Genomic DNA, 13,362 nt, shown 5'->3' with positions numbered 1-13,362 from the left:
TTGAGAGCAGTTTCATTAAGACAATCTGCAAGAAGAATGGATATATAAAATTTATCAGATATGCCTAGACCAGGGGTGGCCAAACTGCGTCTCAGGAACCATTTGTGGCTCTTTCACACCTACTTTGCGGCTCTCAAAGCCCCCACTGGCAGGCTTGGAGAAGCCATTTGTCTCTTTAAATCAGTTCGCCAAGGCAAGCCAGCCAGCACCTTCGACTGTGGGGTGACATGATAGAGGTTTACAAGATTATGCATGGGATGGAGAAAGCAGAGAAAGAAGTACTTTTCTCCCTTTCTCACAATACGAGAACTCGTGGGCATTCAATGAAATTGCTGAGCAGTCGTGTTAAAATGGATAAAAGGAAGTACTTCTTCACCTAGCATGTGGAATTCACTGGAGGTGGTGGCGGCTACAAGCATAGACAGCTTCTAGAGGGGGTTAGATAAAAATATGGAGCAGAGGTCCATCAGTGGCTATTAGCCACAGTGTGTGTGTGTGTGTGTGTGTGTGTGTGTGTGCATATATATATAGGCCACTGTGTGACACAGAGTGTTGGACTGGATGGGCCATTGGCCTGATCCAACATGGCTTCTCTTATGTTCTTAAAATACATGTAAAGTTGCTTTCTTTCCACCTCTCCTTCTCTCCTCCACCTGCTTGCTTCCTTTCTTCCTGCTCTCCAACCTCTGACGTTCATGTCTTGCAGCTCTCAGACATTTATCCCATGTGGCTCTTACATTAAGCAAGTCTGGCCACCCTTGGCCTAGACGCTTGGTTATTCATTTATTTGTTAGTCGTATTTATTGCACCTTCGGTCATTCATTTGTTGCTTTCTTCCCGGTGCTCTGAGTATTCAAGGCCTTCAGGGATTGCGGAGTAGCCAAGAAAAAAGAAAAACCTGTCCCTTGAACTGAGGTTTAGTGTGGCGCAGAGTGGTAAAGCTGCAGTACTGCAGTTGAAGCTCTCTGCTCACGACCTGAGTTCGATCCCGGCAGAAGCTGGGTTCAGGTAGCCGGCTCGAGGTTGACTCAGCCTTCCATCCTTCCGAGGTCGGTCAAATGAGTCCCCAGCTTGCTGGGGGGAAAGTGTAGATGACTGGGGAAGGCAATGGCAAACCACCTCATAAAAAAGTCTGCCGTGAAATCGTTGTGAAAGCAGCGTCACCCCAGAGCTGGAAACGACCGGTGCTTGCACAGGGAACTACCTTTACCCTTTTTTTACTAGTGTGTAGAGATGGACCGTCGAGCATGGAGCTAAATGGTTATCACCTGAAAATCGCTGCAGATCAAACCGGCATCAAACTGATACTAAAGAGACAGCTAGAGGGGACCGGTTTAAATGCCGGCGGCCCTGCCGTGTCGCTCGCAGCATTCGAGAAAAAGAATCCTAGCAAAGCTGACAGAAACTAGCAGTCAATTGAAAACAAAAAATCAAAGCTGAGCAAGGAGAGCTTTGCCACCACCTTGGAATGACACCTGGCAGGGCAGATGCCTTTGGGCAGAGGGAGAGGCTTCGCTAACCTCTCCGAAGCCCAGAGGGGCCAAGGCCGATCTGCCTCTCCGGGAATGGAACCCTGCCTTGGCAGGAGAGGGTGAGCTCCAGGTGGATCACACTCTGAGAATCCCCGGCGCTAAAGCCTGGCCTGCCAACCAGAGAAGAAATGAGTCAGAGGCAATCTTAAAATATACACATACGTGTGCATAGAGCTGAAAGATTTTAATTAAGTCACAACCGTGTAGCAGCAGAAATTGAGATGCCTTGCAGCACAATCCTCAGAATATTTTCCCGGGAGTCAATTCAGGTGGGCAGCCGTGCTGGTCTGCAGTGGAAAGGCAATAATTGTCCAGCGGCACCGGAAAGGCCAGCAATGTTTCCAGGGTTTCAGCCATCGTTCCCTTTGCATCTGATGAAAGGGGCTTCGGCTCTCAAAAGCTCGTGTTGGTTTTTAAGGTACCACTGGACTCAAAGCTTGCCAGTGTGGTGTAGTGGTTAAGTGCATGGACTCTTATGTGGGAGAACCGGGTTTGATTCCCCACTCTTCCACTTGCAGCTGCTGGAATGGCCTTGGGTCAGCCATAGCTCTTGCAGAGCTGTCCTCAAAAGGGCAGTTTTTGTCAGAGCTCTCTCAGCCTCAGCCACCTCACAGGGTGTCTGTTGTGGGACAGGAAGGTGAAGGAGATTGTGAGCCGCTCTGAGACTCTGATTCAGAGAGAAGGGTGGGGTGTAAATCTTCAGTCTCCTTCTTCTTCCTCATCCTCTTCCTCCTCCTCTTCTTCTTCTTCGCTGTGTTCTTGCTGTGGTGTAGAGAGCCAGCGCGGTGTGGTGGTGAAAAGTGGCAGACTCTAATCTGGAGAACCAGGTTCAATTCTGCCTTCCTCCACTGGAAGCCGAGCTGGGCAATCTCGGGTCATTTGCAGTTCTCTCAGCCCCACCTACTTCACCGGGCATCTATCATGGGGAGAGGAAGGGAAGGAGATTGTGAGCCGCTTCAAGGCTCATTGGAGTAGTGAAAGGAGGGGTATAAAACCTTCTTCTTGTTGTTGTGCTTCTTCATTTGGGAATTTCAGGTGGGCAGCAGAAACACGTGGAGGTGATGAACATCTGAACATATGAAGCTGCCTTATACCGAATCAGACCCTCGTTCCATTAAAGTCAGTATTGTCTACTCAGACTGGCAGCAGCTCTCCAGGGTTTCGAGCTGAGGTTTTTCACGCCTACTTGCCTGGACCCTTTTTAGTTGAAGATGCCGGGGATTGAACCTGGGACCTTCTGCTTCCCAAGCAGATGCTCTACCACTGAGCCACCATCCCTCCCCTGATTTTGGTCAGACGAAGGAAAGGCTATGAATCCCAAGACAGGCTTAAACAGAAAAAGCAATGGCAGACACATATGAGCAGGCCCAACCTGAGTGAACCATGCTGTGCTTCTGTTTCGAATGATGGCCCCTGCTCAGAGCTTACCTCTTTCCTCTGACCCGCCCCGTGGTCTCTCTCTCTCTCTCTCTCTCTCTGCAGAATGAAGAAATGGCCCGCCAGCTGGTGGAGCTGGGCTTCCGAGGAAGCGGAGAAGTGCTGAAAAGGGAAGACTTCATAGCCAGGAAATTAGCGGCTGAGGTTTCCAGGCTCTCCGACAGACACCAGCAAAAGTAAGCGATGTGTGTATGCCTCTGAGCTAATGAGCCATATAATGAGATTAGGGGAAAAAACGGGGGACTAAAAGCTGACTCGAAATGCAAGCGAGGAGAGCGTTTAAAATCAGAGTGTGAAAAGATGACAGAATAACGAGGGGCTTTAAAGCGATGAGTTCAAATGTGTGTCCTCCGCCTGGTGTTGCTGAGTATTTCAGATGTGTGGGCTGCAGCAGGAATTTTGGGTGGCATGGGGGAAATGGAAATAAATAAATGTCAAGCTTGTGGGCATTCAAAGAACATGCCGTCAAAGGAGGGTTCCTGTTGTTTATGTCCATGAGTTGCAGCTCTGGACTTTCTTCTTCCAAGTTAGCTTCTCCTGGAGGTGAGGAATTCTGCTGTGTCGAATTTGATTGGATTGTCTGTTTGCAGAGGTGCAGCACAATTACCCAGTCATGGCAGGCTTTGCCATTGGTTGGTGATCCATCAGTTGGTGATCCGGGCTTGCCTCCTTGTCTCTCAGATCAGTGACTCATGCAGAGACACAAGTACGCCTCACATTTTCTCCTTCCTGGATTAAAATTGGTTTTGTCTCTCAGAAGTGTTGGGAAAGCTGGTTGAGGTGATTCTGGGATTTTGCTTGTGCCAGTCTTAACAGTAAGAGTGGCTTGTGTGGAAACAGACCTGCTAAAACGAAAGGAACACTGTGAGAACATCTGCATCTTAACAAATAGTGGAGGGAGGTGAAGAGTGAGGGTGCATCTTACTTTTGCCGACTCTGTCTGGAACGCAAGAACTTCTCTCTGTATCTCCTGAAGCCAGCTATAGGATCACCCCATGGTGATAGGATCACCAGCCAGGGCTTTTCTTTTTAAGCAGGAACGCCCAGGAATGCAGTTCCGACTGGCTCGGCATCAGGGATGTGCCGCCTAATATGCAAATGAGTTCCTGCTGGGCTTTTTCTACAAAAAAGCCCTGATCACCAGCAATGCAGGTGTTAGCAGGAATGGCCAAATGCCATGAAGGACTGGTGCTCCTGTATTGTTAATATCCGTGTCAACGAAAGAATGTCACCTTTGCTCACCTTTTATTTCTCTTAAACCTCCCCTTTGCCAAATATACCCATGCTGTCTGACCATGCTAGATCCATCGAGGCAGTTTTTAGAAAGCAAGAACAGTCTAAAGAAAAGTCTTGTAAAAACAGCAGGCTAAAGCGCAGGGACGAGAAATCAGTGAACGGCAGTAATAAAACAACAGAAGATTTCTCCTCCTAGTTGGCCAGAGACCCAGCCAAGCAAAGAAAACAATTTTAAATTTGTCACTTAAATGTCATGGAAAAGTCTTTTTTTTGGGGGGGGGTGCCCTTGTACAGTTGAGGTTCTGCCGCTGGGAAGCCCCTGGGTTGCCACCTGCTTGCTTAACCGCTGGTAGCTGGGGCTCTTGGAGCACAGCAGAGTCTTTGATGAGGCGATGAACAGTTTTGTATGGGAGATGGCAGCCCTTCAGATATATCCTGGTCTCAGGCCAATGAGAACCTCATAGGCCAAGACTGGCACCAGAAACATACTGGGGATGAAAGCCCTTCAGCACCACTGCAATACCCAACACATTCCTGGCTGCCATGTTTTAAACCCGTTGAAGTTTCCAGCGGCTCTTCAGATGAAGCCCCTTGTACAACACCAGCAGTGATCCAACTTGCACATTAACAAAGCATGGTGAATAGGGGCAGGGCCAACACTCCCCAGGAGGGACTGTAGGTGGTAGAGATACCTGGATGCCTCTGATGTCACTTGGGTATCTAAGGTCAAACCTGGACCTAGAAGTATCTTTCAGCTAAGTACCTTTCAGCTCACTTGAGCATCTGAAGTCAAACCTATATCTGATGTTACTGAAACGTCTAAGATCAAGCTTAGATCTAGAAGTATCTTTCAGCTAAGTATCTTTCAGCTCACTTGAGCATCTACAGTCAAACCTATATCTGATGTTACTGAAACATCTAAGATCAAACATAAATCTAGAAGTATCTTTCAGCTAAGTACCTTTCAGCTCACTTGAGCATCTACAGTCAAACCTATATCTGATGTTACTGAAACATCTAAGGTCAAACATAAATCTAGAAGTATCTTTCAGCTAAGTATCTTTCAGCTCACTTGAGCATCTACAGTCAAACCTGTATCTGATGTTACTGAAACATCTAAGGTCAAACATAAATCTAGAAGTATCTTTCAGCTAAGTACCTTTCAGCTCACTTGAGCATCTACAGTCAAACCTGTATCTGATGTTACTGAAACATCTAAGGTCAAACATAAATCTAGAAGTATCTTTCAGCTAAGTATCTTTCAGCTCACTTGAGCATCTGCAGTCAAACCTGTATCTGATGTTACTGAAACATCTAAGGTCCAGCTTGGATCTAGAAGTATCTTTCATGTTAATTGTAGTAACCCTCATCCTGTCTAGCAAAGGCTGAACACTTTGCACTTTCAGAAAGCAGCCATGTTGGTCTGCTGTGGAAGAGCTGGATTCGAGTTCATCAGCACCTCAGAGACTAACAAGAGTTTGGGGTATAAGCTTTTGAGAGTCAAAGCTCCCTTTGTCAGATATTCCACAAATCTCCTTGTTCTCGAAGATTGAGCTCAAGCCTGAACTCTCCCTAGAAGCGAAATGACTACACTGAGGTCCTTGTACTTTGGTCACATTATGAGAAGCAGGGGTGGAATTCTAGTAGAAGCTCCTTTGCATATTAGGCAACCCCCCCCCCCCAATGTAGCCAATCCTCCAAGAGCTTACAAAAAAGAGCCTTGTAAGCTCTTGAAGGATTGGCTACATCAGGGGTGTGTGGCCTAATGTGCAAGGGAGCTCCTGCTGGAATTCCACCCCTGGTGAGAAGACAAGAGTCACTGGAAAAGACAATAACGGTAGGAAGAGTTGGAGGCAGCAGGGAGAGAGGAAGACCCAACACGAGATGGATGGACTCAATCAAAGAAGCCACAGCCCTCAGTTTGCAAGGCTGTTAATGATAGCACATTTTGGAGACAATCCATAGGTTCTCCTTAAGTCGGAAGTATTCTCCATAAGTCAGAAGTATGTCACAGAGCTGGAAATAACCCTTGGCCAGGGGTCATTTCATAGAAAAAGAGTTGTTGGAGCTCATTAGCACAACTCATTTGCATATGTCGCACCCCCCGGACATCACCGGAAAGTGTACTAAATTCTATCAGCTCAGCATCTCCCTTAAAATGCTTCTCAAATTATAATAATAAATAAGTATGTCTTAATAAATATGTCATAATAAAACCTTCCTCCCATCATACTTTTAAAATGACTTTCTCCTATGTGGCCACAGTGGCCTGAGGAAGATTTCCATCTGTCTGCTTGATATGTTTCGGTTATTTCCCCATTTTTTGTGTGTGTGTGGAGAAAAATATTAGAAAGCAGAGTTCAGCAAAATCCTCACAGGGGGTTTGAACAATGGAGCCCGGAAGCAAGTATCGGGAGGGGAAGAGGTAAGTAAGAAAAAGCACAATAAAATTTAGACGTTCCGGAGCTCTGCTCCTGTGAGCTCCTGCCCAAAATGAGGCCTGCCCTTGGCATTGTAGCAGGCTGGCACTTCCGTCATGGTGGCAAAGCGGCGGGACTTGGATTTTGCCTTCCCGGTGACCCAGGGGTATCTGTACTTCTGCTCAGGAGCCGAAAGAAGGATTGAAGCCCTGGTGCTAAAGGGAGGCAGGGAAGAGCTCAAGCCAGTGGGCCAAAGGAACGAGCGACGGTGGGGCAAAAGCGGGCCCCCTGGTGTCACTAGATGTTCAGGGTAAGAAGGTTTGCGTGCAGCAGGGAGTTAATCTGAAAAATTTCCACTGTTTTTTTTTTTTTAAATACCCACACACCTGAGATCCTCCGCTGGTTCTTCCTGTCACAGGACTTGTGAATCAGCGGCTTGTGTCAACATTCCTGCATCTTTCTACATGCCTGAAGAACACCTGGATATTTGTGTTGCCGTTTTCTGAAAACCATGGATGCCTGTGTGGTTGCCAAGTCACTTTACATAGGACAGCTTGTCCTTAAGGCATCGATCCCGGGGAGCCGGCCGCCGCTCTTCATGATCCACCCCATGGCTGAGCTTGCACCTCCGTGGGGAGCCGGGGAGGGGCTTGTGCCGTAGCTTCGGATGAAGCCGTAAGTGGTTGGAGAGCTGGACCTTTGGGCTGCCGCGGCACAGCGCTATAAGAATGCACTGCTGCCGCCACGGTTGCCTAGTAGGTGGCCTGCCGGCCTTTGGCTTCTTCCTCTTCCCCCTGTACTGAACATTTTCTACTCCCAATCACGGTATCCAGATTAGAAAGCAAGAGCCAGCGTGGTGGAGTGGTTAAGAACAGTGGACTCTGATCTGGAGAACCGGGTTCGATTCCACATGCAGCCAGCTGGGTGACCTTGGGTCAGTCACAGTTTTCTTAGCGCTCTCTCAGCCCCACCTACCTCACAGGGTGTCTGCTGTAGGGAGAGGAAGGGAAGGAGATTGTAAGACACTCTTAGGCTGATTGATCGCTAGCTTGCTCCGCACCAGGCTTCCGTTTCTCTCCGGAGCAAACTAGCGATTTCGCACCAGCCGCTCTGCACCGCCATTTTGCGCAGGGAAAACCTGTGATTTGTGGCACCGCAGCATAAACATGTTTTTTTCAGGCTTACGCTGCAGCGCAGCAAATGGCAGCGCAGAGCAGCTGGTGCAAAATCGCTAGCTTGCTCCGGAGAGAAACGGAAGCCTGGCGTGGAGCAAGGTGAGTGTGGAATCAGCCTTAGGCTCCTTTGACTGGTGAAAAGCAGGGTATAAAAACCAAGTCCTCCTATTCCTCCCACTTCTCCCCCCCCCACTTCCTCTTTATTTTAAAAAAGATTGCTTCTGGGGTCTACCTGCTATGAATGTGGCCCGTTAGTCATATGCACAGCCCAAGCTCTCTGTAACACTGCTGCTGACTCTTTTAGTACCCCTGTCATAATCACAGTCCCAAAATCTCCGAACTTCTTCATGCATTGCATTGTGACAACATACGGTGACCGGTCCCAGCTTCCAAACATGTGGGCCTCTGCCCTGAAACGGTGTGTCTGTCATGTTTGCAGACTGAGGGCATGTGTAGAATGCTTTGACAAGCGCAACGCCATAGCCCACTGGCCCAGTCGTTGGATTTGTCAACGTGTGCCTGAAGCTGCAGAGCTGCTATCAATTCTGCCTTCTGCCTGCTGTAGCAGGGGGCGTTTGAAGGCAGGGCAGTAGGTGGGCGGGGAGCTCAATGGCAAGAGTAGATGGATTGCGTCCCAGCAGCCTTCGATTGCTTTCCACTGGCTGCCTTTTGCCAGCAAGGCTGCATTTGCTTGGACTTGCCTGTCCACTTCCCACCTGCCAATCATCAGCGTAAACAGATGCTCTTCCCCTCCCCCCCCTTTATGACAAGTGGAAGATGCCAATTCAGATTGATCCACCCATACATGTTAAGACGGAGTCTCTGATATCTAGCTCTGTGATTCCCAGATCTGAATTTCTAAAGGAAGTAGCAAATGGCACTTCTCTCTGGCTCTGAATGACAATCTAGACTTGGCCTTTGATACGCACCCCGCCCAGAATGAGTGTCTTAGTGAGATCCAGATTCCAATTCCCACTCAGCCATGGAAGTTCACCAGGTGACATCGGGCGGGTCACACAGTTGCAGCCTGGCTTACCTTATAGGGTTGTTGTGAGGATAAAACTGAGGAGAGGAGAATGATGTAAATCACTTTGGCTGTGATCACACACACTAAAATACTGCACTTGCAATCCACTCTCAATGTACTTTCCAACTGGATTTTACTGCGTGAACTGGCAAAATCCAGTTGGAAAGTGGATTGAAAGTGCATTATTTAATAGCGTGTGTGATCACAGCCTTTGAGTCCCCATTGGGGAGAAAAGCAGGGTATAACTAACAAAAAAAGTTACTGACTGCACTTCTTGCTGAGCACCACAAATATGCGGATAATCAAATGGCAGAAATGGGCTTCAGAAATCAGCACATGGTCTTAGGTCTTTTCCATAAGCAAAATATCTGAATGTATTTATTGATTTAATTCATTTGTATCGCAGCTTTCCCCCCCCCCCAGTGGAAACCCAAAGGGGCTTACATCATTCCCCTCGCCTTCATTTTATCCTCAGAATAACCCTGAGGATAGCCAGTTTGGTGTAGTGGTTAAGTGTGCAGACTCTTATCTGGGAGAACCGGGTTTGATTCCCCACTCCTCCACTTGCACCTGCTGGAATGGCCTTGGGTCAACCATAGCTATCTCAGGACTTGTCCTTGAAAGGGCAGCTTCTGTGAGAGCCCTCTCAGCCCCACCCATCTCACAGGGTCTGTTGTGGGAGGAGAAGATAGAAGAGATTGTAAGCCGCGCTGAGTCTCTGATTCAGAGAGAAGGGCGGGGTATAAATCTGCAGTCTTCTTCTTCTTCTTCTGTAAGGTAAGTGAGGCTGAGAGAATGTGATTGGTCCAAGGTCACCCAGCAGGCTTCCATGGCACGTGTGAGGATTCCAACCTGGGTCTCCCAGATGCTTGTACTTCACTCTTAGCCGCTGAACCACACTGGCTGCACCACTACACTGCACTGAAGCCTCCAAAGAGGAAACATGAAGGAGGAAGAAAAGGATGATGTGGTGGCTAAGAGTGGTGGACTCTAATCTGGAGAACCGGGTTTGATTCCTCACTCCTCCACATGCAGCAGCTGGGTGACTTTGGGTATGTCACAGCTCTCTTAGAGCTGTTCTCTCAAGAGCAGTTCTCAAAAGAGCTCTCTCAGCCCCACCTGCCTCACAGGTTGTCTGTTGAGGGGGAGAGGAAGGGAAAGGAGATTCTAAGCTGCTCTGAAACTCGGTGAAGGGTGGGCTATAAATCCAATTTTTTCTTCCTCTGCTTCTTCTGCTTCTCCTCCTCCTGCCCTCCCCTCGCTGTTGGTTTTGGCATCATAAATCCACCCACCAAAATACAGCACCAGCTAATGACCAGTGTTCCCTCTAAGCTGCAGAGTCTTGCGAACAAAAATTCTACTTTGTAAGCCACTGGTATTAAAGTTGTGAGCTGCTGGCATTGAAGTCGAGAGCTACGGCATCAATTAGTGTGCTCTGCAGTCATCCTTCCTGAGCTAAGACGAAAATGTGTAAGCTGGAGGCTCAAAATCTGTGAGCTAGCTCACGCCAACTCAGCTTAGAGGGAACATTGCTAATGACATTTATTATTCTCACTGTTTCTCGAGATTTCAGTTGCCTGGGTTACAGGCATCGCCAAGCCCCCAAGGACAGCGGAGAATGAGACTTCTTTGAAATGAGTGGCTTCATGGGAAAGAATTTTTGCATCCATGTGCCTGTGTGCGGATGGCAGGCTTTTCCTGGACAATCTGAGATGAAGATGAATGATAGCGGAGGCATCTGAGCTGTATAAGAAATGAAGCCTTTGCAAACCTTTAGATTTTAAATCACCGTAGGATTGGAGCATGACTCTGTGACTGTGCAGCTTTGTGCTCGGAGCATTGTGTATTTTGTGCATTTTGCATCCACCTAGGGTGGCAGTGCAGGTGTGTGATCAGGTATCTGGCACAAAATTTGGAATGCTGATCATTTCTTTTGGAATTCTCTCTCCTTCTCTCTTTATAAACCAAGTTTCTAGCTCTCACAGCTTTGGATATATAATCCAAGCATCTGCTGTAAGTAACCCCATGTGGTTCCTTCAGGAGGTCTAGGCTGTTTGGTGTGCGGACTCTTATCTGGGAGAACCGGGTTTGATTCCCCACTCCTCCACTTGCAGCTGCTGGAATGGCCTTGGGTCAGTCCTTGAAAGGGCAGCTGCTGTGAGAGTCCTCTCAGCCCCACCCACCTCACAGGGTGTCTGTTGTTGGGGGGAGATGATATGGGGGATTGTAAGCCGCTCTGATTCAGATAGAAGGGCAGGGTATAAATCCTTGATGGGAATATTTGATCCGGATGGTTATTTGATCATAAAGGGCCTGAATAAGAAATAACAACCGTCTGTCAATGTTGGTGGCTTTTAATTTATCCCATAGGATGGTCCTAGAGATGGAGCCAAAGGCTGACTTCAGGTCTAGAAATGCAGCATATAGTGACACACTTGAGTTTGAGGAATATTTTACAATCAAGTGGTCCAGCAGCATGCAGTGGTTCAACAAGGCACAACGTTCTCTGAAGCCAACCTGTTCCTCACCTAGGCAAAAATTGTTTTCAAGCCAGTCTCTGAATTTCCACAGAAGGTGTCTAGCATATAGCTTGCTTGTTGCCCTTAACAGGCTGATCGGCCTATAGTTGTTTGGATCTTCTTTGTTACCTTTTTTATATATGGGGATGATGATAGCTGCTCCCCAGGCCTTGGGGATTCTCCCTGATTGATCAATTTGTGTAAACAAAGCTGCCAAAACAGGGGCCCACGATTCCGCCTTCATTTTAAATAGCTCTGGTGGAATTAGGTCAATGCCTGGGACTTTCCCTGGCTTCAAAGTATCAATGAGCTGCTTTACTTCTGTACACCCCACTGGGGACCAAGTTGGTAAGTTATGGATGATATCAAAATCAAGTGGGATCCAGGGAACTGGGTAAAGGAAGCTCTGGCTCTTTCCCTCTCTCCCCAGGGGACCAGGATGGGGAAGAGCCTCAGTCAATAGAAGGAAGAGAGGCTTGGATCAGTAGTTCTGCTGTGCGATTGAGAGGGCCTAGCAAATCAAGCTCTCCCTCCCCCCATTCCTCACCAATGGAGGAGCCTCAGCCAATGGGGAAAATAGAGGCTTTGCTCTGTAGCTCCTATGCGATTGAGCAAGCCTTGCAAAGCAAGCTGTGATGCAGAAGGAAGCAAGAGAGAGGGAGAAGGAAGCAGATGACAGCCAGTTGCTCGGGGGCCTGATAGGAGCCCTCTGGGGGCCTGATTTGACACCCCCGGGCGCATGTTTGACACCCCTGCCTTAATGTGTCACATGAATACTTCTGCTGTGCTCCAGTTCTTTCAGGTGCTTCCAGACTTCTAAAACCCGAATGCACCGGCTATTGAATGCCCCATTTTGTTGACTGTACAGATGTGTATGTAATCGGCCTTGAGAAAGGTGGATTATAAATAAAGTACATTAAACAATAAATAAATGTGAACGCTTCCATGGTTCACTTCTGCTTTCCTGACTGTCCTCTGGAGGAGAGCCTGTGATGTAACTCCTGATTCCGAAGTGAGAAAGAGCCGGGGAGAAATCGGCAGTGCAGTTGAAATGGTTTGCCCTTTGCATTAGGTAGCCCAGGAAGCATTTTAGTTTGCAGCGTGTCATGCATGCGGGCGCGCACGCACACACACACACACACACACTCGCAGAAAAGCCCTTCCCGTCAATAACATATGGAGGCCAGCAGCTCTTTCTGATGACTCTAAATGTTCTTGTCCTTAACATGTTTACTTTTAATACAATATTAAGTTGGTTTTTTGAAAAGCGCCAGGTGTGTTTGGGTAGCTGAGTGGAACAGAATTTGTTACGTTAGCAGCAATGTTTTCGCACCTGGAAATGGGCAGTGATCATCAACATCCTTGGCCTTGAAAGAATAAATTGCTCCTGTTCCCGTTTTTTGCTTTTTTGTTTTTAAAATATTTCTCTTTTCCTTCCCTGCTTTTTAAATTTGTGTACGGTTTGGTGGAAGTGCCTTGGGAATAAAAGGAAATTTGTTTAAACAGGCATTGCAAAATAGTTCTCTTTTGTACAGAATGATTTGCGTGTGCTTTGCCGCAGTCTTGAAGCAGCCTCCCACCAAGTTCTTTGGCTTTTTGATCGACTGGTAAAAAGGGTGTGATGCAGGTTGACCTCGCTAAATAATAAGGTCAGGGGGTCAGCCAGTCTGGCCTTCTTCATGGTGCTTTGTCCTTCTTTCTCGCATGTCTGCCAGTTCCAGAGGCAATTGAGGCACCAGAGGATGAAGGGGCCTTGGCTCAGTGGTACTGCATCTGCTTGGCATGCAGGAGGTTCCAGGTTCAATCCCTGGCATCTCCAGCTTTTTTAAAAAAGGCATTAGGCAGCAAATGAGATGAAAGAGACTGAGACTCTGGAGAGTTGTTGCCAGTCTGAGCAGACCTTGCTGGACTTCGATCGACCCTGATGGACTTCTGGTCTGATTCATTATTATGCAGGGGTCGTTTTGTAGAAAAATAGGTGGTGGAGCTCATTAGCATATGCTGCTCCCCCACCAG

At 47.8% G+C, this 13,362-nt stretch overlaps 1 protein-coding gene across 1 annotated transcript in view; it reads left to right on the top strand.

Annotated features, from left to right (window-relative positions):
* The window catches only part of CFAP299 (cilia and flagella associated protein 299), a 437,840-nt gene that overhangs the window by 19,202 nt on the left and 405,276 nt on the right, over window positions 1-13,362 (top strand). The window contains exon 2 of the mRNA XM_060247141.1: window positions 3,015-3,145. Coding sequence (XP_060103124.1) covers window positions 3,015-3,145 — 131 coding nt within the window. The remainder of the gene's footprint in view (window positions 1-3,014; window positions 3,146-13,362) is intronic.

Source organism: Heteronotia binoei, chromosome 9 (genome assembly GCF_032191835.1).
Source record: "Heteronotia binoei isolate CCM8104 ecotype False Entrance Well chromosome 9, APGP_CSIRO_Hbin_v1, whole genome shotgun sequence".
In the NCBI taxonomy this organism is placed as follows: Eukaryota; Metazoa; Chordata; class Lepidosauria; order Squamata; family Gekkonidae; genus Heteronotia; species Heteronotia binoei.
Note: the sequence above shows the minus strand (reverse complement) of the source record. Positions and strands in the feature narration are given on the sequence as shown.